General features: G+C 32.7%; 1 protein-coding gene and 2 long non-coding RNA genes across 3 annotated transcripts; 2 read left to right on the top strand and 1 right to left on the bottom strand.

Moving 5' to 3' along the window:
* Window positions 1-2437: 2437 nt before the first annotated feature.
* LOC123680284 lies at window positions 2438-3685 on the bottom strand. The gene is made up of 2 exons (XR_006747496.1): window positions 2582-3685; window positions 2438-2519 (listed from the first exon to the last, which is right to left on the bottom strand). It is a non-coding gene; the product is annotated as an uncharacterized LOC123680284 (long non-coding RNA).
* A 146-nt stretch (window positions 3686-3831) lies between these two features.
* LOC123680392 lies at window positions 3832-4744 on the top strand. The gene is made up of 2 exons (XR_006747512.1): window positions 3832-4600; window positions 4663-4744. It is a non-coding gene; the product is annotated as an uncharacterized LOC123680392 (long non-coding RNA).
* Window positions 4745-13410: 8666 nt separating this feature from the next.
* On the top strand, window positions 13411-14163 carry LOC123680844. The gene has a single exon (XM_045618960.1). It carries the CDS (start codon window positions 13411-13413, stop codon window positions 14161-14163), a length of 753 nt encoding a protein of 250 aa, XP_045474916.1.
* The last annotated feature ends 1278 nt before the right edge of the window (window positions 14164-15441 follow it).

The following is a 15441-nucleotide window of genomic DNA, read 5'->3' as shown; positions in this document are numbered from 1 at the left end:
TATATATATATATATATATATATATATATATATATATATAGTAATGGATCGTATTTTCAAGCTGCGATCATTTTGTTGTTGATTCAAATTAAATTTTGAATGATTTGATCCAATAACAAAAAATTTTAAAACTATATTTTTATAATTTTGTGCCGACTCTATATCTCAGGAGGGTTCAATTCAAATTTAATTTTGTTTGAAAATTTAATTGATATTTTCGAAATTCACTAACTATAAAAAAAATTCTTATCTAATAACTAAATTTATATTAAACTAATCTTATATTTACGTACCTAAATCTTCATCTATTTCATCCTTGTTCTATGTGCTCCTAACTTCGTCCTCTGTGCTTATAACTTCGAACCCAGATTATAACCTCAATTTGTATCAATTCAGTTGATTTGTTTTGGAACCATTTTCCATTTAATATTGCTTCACTGCTTCAACTCTTTCTCAAAACCAACGAACTTCCTTCTTGAAATTGATTAAATATTTTTCCACTTCTTCTCACAATGATTTTTCAGGTACGTGTTTGACAATTTTGGTATCTTGCAATTTTCGTAAATAAATCCTTTCGTTTATCAATTGTTTCAGGTTTGTTTCTTGATTCAGGTGATGTGCTCTCAACAATGGTTTTTTACTGACTGACTCGCTGTCATTCGGCTGGGCTTTATAATAATAATAATAATAATAATAATTTTATTTAATCCTTTAAGACACTGCATGGTGTATAGGACAGGTCACAATAAGAAAACTAAACAACTAAGGAGTCACATAAATACTCATTTACAGAATAGAAACCTTTTTTTGAGAGGAGGTTCTTGATTTCTTTTTTGAACAATTCTAAATTCAAAGACTTCACTGTTGGTGGCAAATGATTGTATAACATAATACTCCGGTACAATGGAGAGCATTCAAATTTATAGGTCCTATGTTTAGGTAATAGAAAAATTTGTGTATTTCTAGTTTCATAATTATGATGACTTGATAATTTCATCCATTTGTCTTCATTTTCCTTTGCGTATAGCAAGCATTTGAAAATGTATATCGAGGGTAGGGTTAAGATTCCATTCCCAATAAAGACTGGCTTACAAGATATATAGTTTTTTAATTTTTTCTTGAAATCAACATTGCCTTGGATGTCAAAAAAATTTCCAAAAATGATGCTTTCGCAATTTTCTCTTTTGAGGTAAGTTTTCCTTCTTCAATCTTGATCTAGTTAATTTCTTAATTTTTTCCCCATCTTTTGATACCACATATGTTGCATTCGGTCGATTATAAGTATATATTCTATATACAATTTGGAAATTTTTCTAATATTCACTTTCTTTGGCCTAATATTCAAAGAACTCTATCTATAGCTCCTAAAATCAATTACATATTTTTAAATTATACTATAATCTAAAGAATTATATACATTTTTGTATGTTTGAGACATTAATTACTTTGGAATCCCTGATTTATCATTCGATATCCTATCCCTATCCATTATTTACAATTTTATTAGGAATTTTGGCTAATATTACCTTTATGAGATTACTTCTAGATGTAATTCACTAGATCATAAGCTATTTCATGAAAATTAACATAGGAAATATAAAATAAATGATTATTTTTTTTCATTATGAATGAAAATCGAATATTCAGTCTTTTGACTCTTTTAACATTATTTACATGATATATAAATGGTTCCTGATAATTGAGTTGAATATCTTTTGTTGATTTTATCAAATTGAACTCGAATTTTATTAATATTTTCCTTTTTTTTTCAGATCCTGAGATGTTTCAAATGAAAATTGATATAGAACTTTAGAAATATTGGATTTATGCTACTTCTATAATGTGCAAGTGAATGGATTAAATGAATAAAGTTACTCTACTTTCTTTAAAGTTATTGGATCATATCAAGTTAAATTTTATTATCTATTTGATGAACTTGCTGTAGTTTCCGAAAGATAGAGTCTGGTAATGTATTCTCATTGATTTTATAAGTTGATAATACCATTCCATGACAATATATATATATTTTTTTTTTTTTTTATTTTTTTTTTTTTTTTTTTTGCTTCACACTTTCGTGGGGTTATTTCCCAGTTTACCCGGGCCAGTAGGCCAAGGGTAAGCTGTGCTACTAGGATATATATATATATATATATATATATATATATATATATATATATATATATATATATATATATATATAGACCTCAGAAAGACATCTATAGTGCCACTCATAATATCGGTGAACGGCTTGGTGGAGGCCCACATGCTGGAAAATACAAAGAGGCTGCAACTTGATACTTACTTGATTAGTCAAGCCCAAAAGCAAGTGATTTTGAGGGATATATATATATATATATATATATATATATATATATATATATATATATATATATATATATATATATATATATAATATATACTATATAAGGGATATCGATCAGCAATTAACGAGATATATTTACTCTTTATTCATGTAAAGCCTAGCTTTCGAAGCTTATTTTGCTTCTTCCTCAGGGCAACTGTAAAATACAACAAAACACATCATCAACAATAAAACAAAAAACAGAGTACAACAACTTACTGAATGCGAGGTTAATCTCTAAGTCTAAGAAATGTACAAAATCAGACACAAGCATCAAACAGGGTAATATCAAATGATTATCAATTAAGAAACGCAATATCATAATACGCAATAAACAAAGTTAGGTTAAATGTCATTCATCAACTGGACCATCGAAAAATGGTCTGTTAGAAAATTCTATGAGATATGCATATATTGGACTTAATCTTTGCGTGTCCGTTTTTTTGTTAATTTTACTTTTTTGAGTTTGTATGTGGATCATTTCTAGTATACATCTTTTTTTATAATTTACATTTACATCTAGAATTTTTACGTTATTAAAATCGACACTGTGTGAGTACTTATTAGCATGAACAGATAATGCACATCTCAGGTTATTTGTTCTAATATCACTTTTATGTAAGTTCATGCGATTTCTAAGCCACTGAGAGGTTTGACCTACGTAGGTTTCATGACAGTCAGTACATTCCAGTTCGTACACCACATTCGATTTTATTTCTTTTGGTATAGGGTCCTTCAGTTTTGAATATAAATTTGCCACTTTCCTTTTGCACTGTGCTACTATTTTCACTTTTTTATTATAATCTTTAAAACAATTCTTAATTTTGTAGGTAAGGTAAGGGATGTTAGGGATGCTTCTATATTTCACAACTTCTGTTTCTCCCACCATATCAGGTTGTGTTTGACTTTCAGTCGAAGGCAACATTGAAGTAGAATATAGAAGTTTTTTCAACATTGTTTTAGGATAGGCATTCTCAACTAAAAGATCAAACAGTATTTTCATGCTTCCATCTCTGAATGTTGGATCACAGATTTTATAAATCCTGTTTTTTTGTTCTTTAATGAAATTTAATTTTATGCTCATTGGATGGTCAGATAAAAAATGTATAAACTTTCCTGCAGAAGTCGTCTTTCTATACCAATTTAATTTTACTTTATTATCCACTCGGCATACCTTGGTATCTAAGAACGGAACAGAGTTGTAACAATCTTCTGTTTCAATCGTGAACTTTAATTTAGGGTCGAAGCTGTTGAAAACTTGCAATATCTCCTCAGTTCCCGTTGATGGTAGGGATATTATTAGGTCGTCTACATATTTTTTTATAAATGCATTTTTTATCATTTTATATATACATTTTTTATCTGACCATCCAATGAGCATAAAATTAAATTTCATTAAAGAACAAAAAAACAGGATTTATAAAATCTGTGATCCAACATTCAGAGATGGAAGCATGAAAATACTGTTTGATCTTTTAGTTGAGAATGCCTATCCTAAAACAATGTTGAAAAAACTTCTATATTCTACTTCAATGTTGCCTTCGACTGAAAGTCAAACACAACCTGATATGGTGGGAGAAACAGAAGTTGTGAAATATAGAAGCATCCCTAACATCCCTTACCTTACCTACAAAATTAAGAATTGTTTTAAAGATTATAATAAAAAAGTGAAAATAGTAGCACAGTGCAAAAGGAAAGTGGCAAATTTATATTCAAAACTGAAGGACCCTATACCAAAAGAAATAAAATCGAATGTGGTGTACGAACTGGAATGTACTGACTGTCATGAAACCTACGTAGGTCAAACCTCTCAGTGGCTTAGAAATCGCATGAACTTACATAAAAGTGATATTAGAACAAATAACCTGAGATGTGCATTATCTGTTCATGCTAATAAGTACTCACACAGTGTCGATTTTAATAACGTAAAAATTCTAGATGTAAATGTAAATTATAAAAAAAGATGTATACTAGAAATGATCCACATACAAACTCAAAAAAGTAAAATTAACAAAAAAACGGACACGCAAAGATTAAGTCCAATATATGCATATCTCATAGAATTTTCTAACAGACCATTTTTCGATGGTCCAGTTGATGAATGACATTTAACCTAACTTTGTTTATTGCGTATTATGATATTGCGTTTCTTAATTGATAATCATTTGATATTACCCTGTTTGATGCTTGTGTCTGATTTTGTACATTTCTTAGACTTAGAGATTAACCTCGCATTCAGTAAGTTGTTGTACTCTGTTTTTTGTTTTATTGTTGATGATGTGTTTTGTTGTATTTTACAGTTGCCCTGAGGAAGAAGCAAAATAAGCTTCGAAAGCTAGGCTTTACATGAATAAAGAGTAAATATATCTCGTTAATTGCTGATCGATATCCCTTATATAGTATATATTATCATTTTCAACGATCATTATCTTGAACATTAAATATATATATATATATATATATATTTACATGTGTAAATATATATATGATGTCATTTATATATATATATATATATATTTATATATATGTTCGGATAGGTTTCCGCGGTAGGAAATATTTGAACTTTGTGTGTTCCGGATTGCCTCGAGGGACGGAAGATAACCACACCTACGAGAATACTCTTGTTGATGATACCTGGGGAGTAGGAAGATTGAGACCCCGGCGTAAAGTCAACGGTTCTTGAAAATGGCTCCAAAATCGGAGCCGAAACGTCGGACACGACAAAATATTAGACGCGGTCCAATCCGGAACACACAAAGTTCAAATATATATATTTTATTGAACATTAATTACATTTCCTTGATATCAAAAGTACAATTATAAAATGTGCATTGCGTGAATGACATGTTCCTTGAACTATTCGGTACAACAGACGAATTTTCTTGTGTTGAAATAATATCTTTCTATGACATGGACACAACTGCTGTTGATGTACCTGGTCACAAATCGGGTATTATTTCAGATCTGCCACACGTTCTGAACACCTTATTTGCAATTTCTGTTCTGTGTGTCACCGATTCATCAACATACCCTTCAGCGACCGTTGATGATTTCCAACCATGTTTCTTTAGTGTCATCAAGTCTCCCCCTGTTTCAACTAAAAGTGTAGCAGACGATCTTCGAAATGAATGACCTGTATATGAGTTAGCATTTTCAAGTTGAAGAACATTAGCTACTGTTTCAGGTGCCTTATAAAACTGATTTTTACCCACAACCTGATTGATACATTTTCCATTGCGATATGCATAAAACAGGCGGCGATCTTTTGCTGCTGCTGGACGAAGGGCTATGTACATTCGGTAACATTTAATATATTCTTCAGTAACTACAAATCTCCTGTTTACATCATACTTTGTTTGCTTCAGTTTCACAATTAATAAATTTCCCGAATCTTCAATATCATCTAATGTTACCTGGCTGATTTCAAAAATTCGACAAGCTCCTGCAATCCCAAATACAACAACAACCTTGGCCATTCAAAAAACTTAATCGGGTGCATCTAACATATATAAACACGCTTGTGACAGTTCGGCAAATTTTAAACGTAAAATCACAGCCCAAACGGGACCATCTAGAGCAAAAATGACAAGAATAAGACCCCCCTCAAAATCATCTCGAGATCCCAGGAAAAATCCAAAACCTTCGATTCTCCTCGCGGTTTTTAAGTATATGGGGTGTTTAGGATTTTTTTGACATTTCAAGTCCCATATTTCTGTGGTATCTGTGGACAATTTGACTGTCAGTGTCATGTAAATAATAAATATTCCCTTTTGATATATGAAAGTTCTTGAGAAAGTTTGCAGTTTCCAAAATTGTTATTTAATATTTGAATAAATGCCGACAGATAAAATGCATATTCTTCGGCGAATCAAAAATTCGCTAGATATTTGTCAAAATTTGGAAATGAACATTGATATCATCGAATGCATTTTCCTCAGTTCAGGTTCGTTTGAAGGGTTTGTATTATTGATTCAATTGGATGAATGTTAATTCATTTCAGGAATTTTTGGTTTATTTTCCACAAACTCTAAAACTACATTCTCATTCGTGAGAATTTGAATCTATTGCGACAGAAGATGGAACTACAAAAGAGAACACAAGCTTCATCTGATCCTCAATAGGAATACCGATATTCGTAAATTGTAAACTTTAAATAAACATGAATCACCCAGTCAATTCAGTCTTGGATTGGGGTAAAAGTTGTGCTACTATGAAACAGTATTAAACACATAGAAAAACTCCTTATAGATAATTCACAATTGGCTTTATTACTGGAAAAGAGAGCCAAGTTATTCAGATGACATTCAAAAATTTCTATGTATGTTTTGAATATCTAAAAAATACACTTTTACGACAGAAGAATGCAAAAATATAAGTGACCTATCCGTTTTTGAAGAATTTGAGTGCAGCGCTGAATTTATAATGAATAAATCAAATCGTTGTGAAATCTTTCATACTCCATTTTTTTGTTAAACAATCAAATTATTCATGGATGGCGAAGATATACATATATAAAATCAGTTCAAATTATTCACTTGAAATACTGGTCAAAATGTTACGACAGAAATAAAATTTGAAGGATCATTCAGTATATGACAAATTTTAACATGGCTGTTACTTTCGAAATTGGTATCAATTTTCCAGCAATTCAATGTAGGTATAAATATTTTAAAAAGTAACTATTTATTAAAACTTTCCATGTCATGAAAGAATGATTAAACTTTAATGAAAATGTATATACCTACCTATTTGTTCATTAAAGTTTCCAATATTTTAATAGTTATAGGAATAGGTGCTCTATGGCCAGTTCGAAAATGCTATCCTACTGATTTATTCATTGCTTTTAATTTTGGTGAAAATTAAATTATAAATTGATTCAAATCCAAAGTTAACATTCGAAAAAAATCAAATCAGTGTAGTTATCGAACCCACTAACATTGGTCAATAGTATTGGCTGATACAATTTTAGTACCGAGGCAGTCATTTCAAACACAGGTCCTGTTGACTGAAGTAAAAATTTTTTTACTTGCGTCTTGAAATGAGTTTTGCACTTTTCCAGTGTTCAATAATGACATAATTATTAAATTGACTCAAGAGATTAACAGAGTATGCTATATCAGGACTAGTTAATATTGCTAAAGACCTTAATAAACCTATTAATTTCTTATATGGTTCATATTTACAACTCTCTTTTGTTGAATCAAATTTCAATTTAGTTTTCAAAGGAGTTTTCATATGTTTACAATCAGACATGTTGAATTATTGCAATACATATTTGAAGAATATAAACAATGACTATACTATTATACCTTTTTCATAATTTCTTGTGAGATTCATCCCTAAACATATTTTAGCTTTCCCTAAATTCTTTATGATATGATGATATTCATTCTGCCTCTTTTCAGTTTATTATAGCTGTACTGAATATTCCTAAAACAAAAATTTCACTGTAGGTCTTTTCATAGGTACAACCTTGTGTGCAGATCTCCTCCTCCATTTATGTATGGCGCTAGAGTAATATAGGTGGAAGAGGCAGGAAAGAAGCAGACACATAATTAAACTTTTTTTTTTTCGTAATTAAGGAATTAAAATAGTTCGGATTCGATAATAAGAATTGTTTTGTTTCAAATTTAAACCTTCTTATATTATTAAAATCCTTCTTCAAGTCAGGAGGCAATTTATTAAAAAATGTTGGTCCATAGTAGGTGACAAATCTTTGAGTGATGTTTGCGGACTTGAATGGAACATTGATGTTTTTCTCTCTAGCAGATCTGGTGCTGTAATTTCTGTCTGCGTCATTAATAGGGCAACTGAACTTATTCAACTAATTAAGAGTTGAATGAATATATATATTTCTAATATTCAATATTTGAAGGCAGTTTTATAATTCATCGGTTGGAAATCTGTTGGGTTTTTTAAATATAATTTTCAAAACAGCATTTTGGGTCACTTCCAGTTTTCTTAATGTGCTTTTATAAGCACAACCCCAAATAATATTACCATATTTCAGGTGGGACTCAGTTAATGAACATTGAATGCAGTTTCTTTATTTCAATTATTGATTCAATTGTAACTTCATTTCAGGGCAAACAAGTAAATATCCAATGGAATGATAGCCCTCGAAATATATCTATTATTCATTTTGAATTGACTTACAAGGATATTAATATTTTGATCGGCAAGACATAAAATGACAAATTTTCTTTCAAAGTTGAAATTCAGAGAAAAATGTGCTAATAATTGTGTATTGCATCTATTAAATAAACAAAAAAGAAACCATAAAAAGGATTACAACTTGACTAACAAACAAACTTTTTTTGTCAATTTTTCCCACCCAATCATTAATTAAATTTGGACTTATGAATCATACATGTCTCTATAAAGAAGAAATGTGCTACTTTGAAATCTGAATGTTGGGATTATATTATCATTCAATATTCTCTGAAATTTTTCTACAAACCTTCGTGACTGATAATAACGCTCACATTTTGATTATTCATTTCTCCCAAATTCTTCAAAGAAAGAAATTGCCATTTCTGGAGAAATGAGATCTGAGAATTTGGTTGATATCGGTTATTTTTTTATTCATTATTAAGAATACAATATACGATTTATATTTCAACAAAATTTTAAAAAGCATGACATGCGTCTGACTGACAGTTATGATCATAGAAAAATCTTTATCTATGATTATGATGAAATCGTTACGGTTACTGACTGCAGTAAATCCACACTAGGGATGGGCAAAGATCAGGAAACTATCGATATATATTGTATCGATATTTTCTGGCACTATCGAAATGTATCGGAATATTTAAGAGTGAAATATCGAGATATATCGCTGTGATATTTTGGTGTAAGAAAATTCTGTTGATTTGAATAAAGTTTTTCTATCATAGAGGAGAATAATAAGATTCAGATGATAAGATTCAGATGATAAGATTCAGTGGAAAACGACATATTTAGTAGTTTGCTTCCATTTTTATGGAGTATTTTGTCCTCCTGAACATTCATAGGGACATTGATGTTGACGAGGACGCTGTGATTACAAGGTTTTCAAAGGGTTCAAAGTTTTAAAGACCAAATTAGATTTTGTGTTGTAGTTGCCAGTTGTCTTCTCTTCTTTCATATCAAACAATCCATTTTTTTTTTATTTCTACCTGAATGGTTAAAACCCTGATAAGTAAATAATGATATTATAAATTATAATACAACAAATACAAAAGGGTACAACTTTTTTTGCGAAATTCGAGGCTTTATTGTAAAAAACTGGTTATACATTAATAATTCAAAGTATTGCCCATCGCTGGTAACTACTTTCTCCCATCTTTCGGACAGCGTACGAATTGAAAAAAATGGTCATCTTTTGAAGCGATCCACGAATCGATCCAAGTTTTTACTTCTTCATAAGATCGGAAGTGTTGGTCAGCTAGGCCGTGTGCTATTGATCGAAACAAGTGATAGTCCGAGAGAGCAACGTCTGGAGAATACGTCGGGTGGGGTAGGAATTCCTATTTCAACGTTTCCAAGTATATCTTGATTAATTTCGTAACATAGGGTCGAGCATTGTCGTGCAGTAAAATCAATTCATCTTCTCTCTCGTTGTATTGCGGCGGTTTGTCTTTCAATGCTCGGCACAAACGCAATAATTGCGTTCGATACCGATCGCCTGTGATTCTTTCAGTCATAATACACTACGCCGAGCTGGTCCCACCAAATACTGAGCATAACCTTAGAACCGTGAATATTCGGTTTGGCTGTCGATGTAGAAGCATGGTCGGGATATCCTCATGATTTTATGCGCTTGGGATTTTCGTAGTGAACCCATTCAAGCAGCTGTTCACAAGCAAATAAAAGTCATTCAAACACCTCGCGGCTTCAACTCGTACCGCACCCAATTTCCTTGTTTCTGAATCATTCCTATGACTTTCAGGCGTTTTGAAATGGCTTTTAGTGTCACTCCTATTGATCCTGCCAATTATTGTTGCGTTTGACATGAGTCTTGATCAATTATTGCCTCCAATTCTGCATCTTCAAAAACCTTCTCTCTTCCACCGCGATGCTGGTCTTCGACATCAAAATCACCATTCTTGAAACGTTGAAACCACTCTTGGTACGTTCTTTCACCAATATTGGTCTCACTATAGGTATTTGAAAGCATTCGATGAACCTCAGCAGCAGATTTCTTCATATTTCAGTAGAAAATTAAAACCTCCCGCAAATGACGAGAATTTGGCTCGTAAGCTAACATGGTTAATCGTGAATAACTTTATAATGCAGACACAAATCGACTACCATGTCGATGGGGTTATGTTCACAAATACCCTTAACTTATTGTATGACATCTACGATATATTTATTTCTACTACCACTTACCGTTACAGATATCTATTGCAAAACGGCGGAAGCAAAGTTATACGCCTTATATAAATATTCATATGAATATCTAAATATAAATATGTTTGAGAGGTTAGGCTTGACATCGGTGTAATCTGGGATTTGGTCCCATAGAAAAATTCGGCGAAGCCCATAACGGCGAACCCCCTCAAACTTTAAGGCTAGGACCGCCCTTGATTTGTCGTCATGGAAAGTTATTTGCATCAAATATTTTCATGTGAGCAAGGGCGAAACGGTATGTTCTAGGAGAAAAATCATGAAGAATTCCACCCTAGTATCAGCATAGTATACCGAGTGAATAGTCTTAAATCAGCTAACGATACAAGGTTTCCAAAAAAAATCTTTTATTTTCTAGAGGGATACCCAGTGAAGGATCTACCGGCATAGTGACGGGGTCCAAGGGGCGGAGCCCCTTCGGCGAGCAGAGAGAGTTATTTAAAAAATCACTAATTTGTGTACACGTGAAAATCGCAGCTTTCTTGGGCGTGTAACCTTTCCCATTTCGTTTCAGAAATATAATTAGTTTGAAATATTTTGAAATGTCTACATTATCATTGGATCGTAACAAACTTTTAATCTTTGAATAATTCGACCACACTGTTGATGGCTTTTGTTGTTGTGCCAGTTCCGAAAAATAAGCCAATAACACTGTCTCCGAGAAAGAAGCTGGCAATAATTTTCGTGACTCTACTTGCGCTGCTTCTATCAACTCCGGTGGAGTCAAGAGAGAACTCGGAATCAGACAATTTTTAACTTTATATTATTCAACAAAATAACTACTAAACAAGTATTACTGAGTTCGCAATTTTTGAATTAAATCACAGAATTAAATTGACAGATATTTGATTACTTCGAAGTTTTTCTTAGCAACGCAGGTCTAATTGCAGCTCACTAGTTTAAAAATTCAAATTTCATATCGATAACATTCTGACTTTAATATATTGTAATAATATGTTCATTCACTATTAAATGTTGTCTCTCTCCGCTTCGCGTCGGGAGACAACATAACCTCGAGCTAAAATCTAATACTTTTTTCCCTCGTATAATAAATAACTATTTCCCTCCGACAGAGGAAAAGTAGAACTTTTCGATGATCCTGTCAGTCGAGAAAAGACGTTGTTATTGTACGTTTGGAAAAAAAAGTAATTTTCAACTGAATAACAATAAATTCAAGATACCCATTTTCAGCCTTTCTGTGAATGAACTTATCTGAAGATGAATTTTTAAGCCACTGCACAGAATATGTTCCTCATTCAGTATGGCAATCTAAAAAACTGAAAATTTCAAACTATTTGAGCTTTAAATTTGGTTTTTCTTGAATTCAAACTTTCATTATTATTGTTTGAATCTCACATAGTATCACAAGTATTTATGGACTTGTCTGTACTAAACCAACTGTTGTGTTCTTAAGATCAATAATATCATGTCTTATTTCCATTCTATGTCTTATTGTATCATTTGGTATCATGTCTCTCTCAGATTTTCCAGCTGCTGTCCACTTCACAGCTGTATGTTATTATGCTCCTTACTATTGAGTAAATTATTTTCTCATTATTCACATTTATGTTTTTAATCGATATTATCCTATTTAACATTGAGATTATTGGTTTTCTTTGGATGTTTCTCTCAGATATTACTTCGTCCAGTGTTCCATTCTTAGAAATCCTCATTCACAGGTTTCTAATTTCTAGTATTTCGAATATTAGTATTTAATCTGGTGGAGAAAATCTTCCATGGCAGCAGCAGAGGTTTTTGATATTATAAACAGTTGTACCGTCTCTGGTTGTTACGGCTATGGTTGCCCCATCTCTGGCTGTTTTGTCTCTGGCTATGGTCCTGTTCGATTTCTTTTGCAATAATTGTTTATATGAATGAATAAAATAAGGGACCGAAAATAAATAGATATTTCACATCCATAAAAAATAAAATATCAATGTAATTTCTATATTATCTTCAAGACATTTTTCCCCATAATTTAATATCTCAGGCATATAACTCGAGAAACTGAAAACTGAAGGAATAACATCTTTTTTCAGAGTTTTTGTACCATGAATATTAATAAAGAAATCGTGTTGATGAAAACGGTTGCTGCATATTTTCGACGAGAAAGATGGTTTGAAATCAATTCTTCCTCAGCTTTCATCCACTGTTCGCTCAATTTGTCATCCTTTAGAAAACCGTGAATAAATATGTCCTTTACGTATGAATGTCAGAAGGTATTGGAAGATATATATACTTACGAATGAAATTTCAACTTTTGGTGTTTTTTCTAATCTCGCTGTACAAATGAAGGCTGCACAAGTGTGAGGCATTTTATTTGAAAATTAGTTCTTTTGGTGTTTTGAATTTTGAAACAGCAGATGGATTAACCTCTAGGAAAACATTAGCTTTCGTTTAATTTTCAAGATGAAATCGGCCTTTCAATAAGTTTCATGACTTTTTTGGAGAGAAAGATTTCACGGATTACTTACCGCTAATTCCTTTCATTATAATGTTCAACACTTTTACAAATCGAATCAATCAGATTAACTATGTGCCCCCAGGGGGTCAGTTGATGACAGATACGGGTGTGGCAAGCCTGGGGCCCCAGCTGGTTACTTCACCTAAAGAAGCGTGTGGTCCCTGCGATAAAGGGACAAAAATGAGGATTTATGTCGCAGGGGATAGCCTCGGAAACCTCGTTGGTCAGTCGAGGTAAAACAGACTCTATGGGAAGTTGCGGTGCTGGGCAACCCATAGTAGAGCCTCAGCAACCTCGGGTAAGTGGTGGAAATGGCAGCGCCACCCCCGGTACAGCTACTGCTGGGAAAGGGATGAACCAGATGACGGTGGGGAGCCCCCGGTATCTGGTCATCAAGAGAAAAGATGGTACTGACTTCTCAGGAGTCAGTCCATTCAAAATTGAAAAAATATTATATGGTTTAACTGGCGAAGTTAATAGTGTTAGGAAAATGAATGTGGGACTTCTAATAGAGACTATTTCCAAAAACCAATCGTTATTGTTATCGAAAATTGAGAAATTTGGAGAATTCGATGTTGAAGTTACTCCACACACCCAGTTGAATCAAAGTAAAGGTGTTATATACTGCCGCGATCTACTCAACTGTACAATAGAAGAAATCAAAGAAGGCCTGGAAAATCAAGGAGTTATTGATATCAGAAGACTCAAAACGAAAAAGAACGGAATATTAGTTGATACTCCCGGACATATTCTGACTTTCAATTCACCTAATCTTCCGAAGAAAATAGACATTGCTATATATAAAAGAGTCGAAGTACGTACATATATCCCTTCACCTATGAAGTGCTTCAGATGTCAAAAGTTTGGCCATGTAGCTTCGAAATGTACAAACATCGAAATTTGTATATGTGGTAAACCGAAACACCCTGAAATAATAGTTTGAAGTAAACCGTTCAAGTGCCCTAATTGCGAAGGGGAACATTTGAGTACTGACAAGAGATGTCCAACTTACATTTTCGAAAAGTCCATACAAGAGATAAAAACCCTCGAGAATATACCATACTTCGAAGCCCGAAAGAAAGCTACAGCTAGAACCCCTTCCACAGGAGTCTCTTATGCTCAAATGACCCAGACCAAATATCTGAAAGAAAATGATCTCTCATCAAAAATTATACCTGAATTGATTAATACAGTGAAATCTATTGTTGAACGCTATCTCAAACCTCTCAATATCTCTCAAAGTGAAGAATCATCAGAAAAAATTGATGAGGGTATTATAATTCAATCAGAAAAACCTAATGAACCATTTCGGCAATTACGATCCATGCTACCACAGCTAACTCCACTCAAGATAGATATATCGAAACAATACAGCAAACGGAAAGGAGATCAGAGATCACCTTAAGGAGACGATGCTGATGAATCTGACTCGAGTCAGCTTTCACAAAAATCAGAGAGGAAATTGAAAAAAAGTAAACTTCTGCCAAAAGGCAGACAACGAAAGAATCAGCCACCTGATAAGGTGGAATTTACAGGAATACACTTTTACTGACATTTTATACATTTATAGATACGTTACTTACTCTAATTTTATTTATACTAATCTATTCATTTCAATATGTAATCATTTATTTATTTTAATATGTAATCGTTCATTTTTTGGCAACATGGCGAGCCACGACGATTATCTTAGTGAACTTAACAAATTGAATAAAAATAAGTTAATAGAAATCATTATTAACAAACGTGTCCCAGAAGGTGTTATAATAAGTGAGAACCTTCAGAAACATATAAATTCACAGTCTGAAGAGGGTTTATTCGACGTAACAGCTGATACAGACCAACCTAACCTAGAAAATAACATCCAGGTAATTAAGCTGAAGAGTGAAATTGAGATCCTTAAAACTAAACTGGACTCAGCTAAGCTAAGAACAAATGATTTACTGAACATAAATGAACACCAGAGAACAATAATTGAGCTGCAGGAATCAGTCCTGAATGTAAACAAAAGCAAGAGACTCTACAGTGTTGCCGCTGGTGCTGGAAATTCAGTAGAAGCGACACTACCGGTAGATGAGGTTCCGAAAAAGGAAGTGAAGAGGAGCACAACTGTGTCTGAGCCGGCCAAAAAGGTCAAAAGTAGCATGGCGGGTACAAAAATTATTAAGGGTACCGATACAACATCCCCCTTGGCCAGTTATCCGAAAAAGGCGTGGATCTA

The sequence above is a fragment of the Harmonia axyridis genome, chromosome 5, assembly GCF_914767665.1.
Source record: "Harmonia axyridis chromosome 5, icHarAxyr1.1, whole genome shotgun sequence".
Lineage (NCBI taxonomy): Eukaryota > Metazoa > Arthropoda > Insecta > Coleoptera > Coccinellidae > Harmonia > Harmonia axyridis.
This window is presented reverse-complemented; position numbering and strand designations above follow the sequence as displayed.

Bases quoted from the DNA above. Each gene is read 5' to 3' on its own strand.
- LOC123680844 (XM_045618960.1), top strand. From the start codon at position 13,411: ATGTCGCAGGGGATAGCCTCGGAAACCTCGTTGGTCAGTCGAGGTAAA.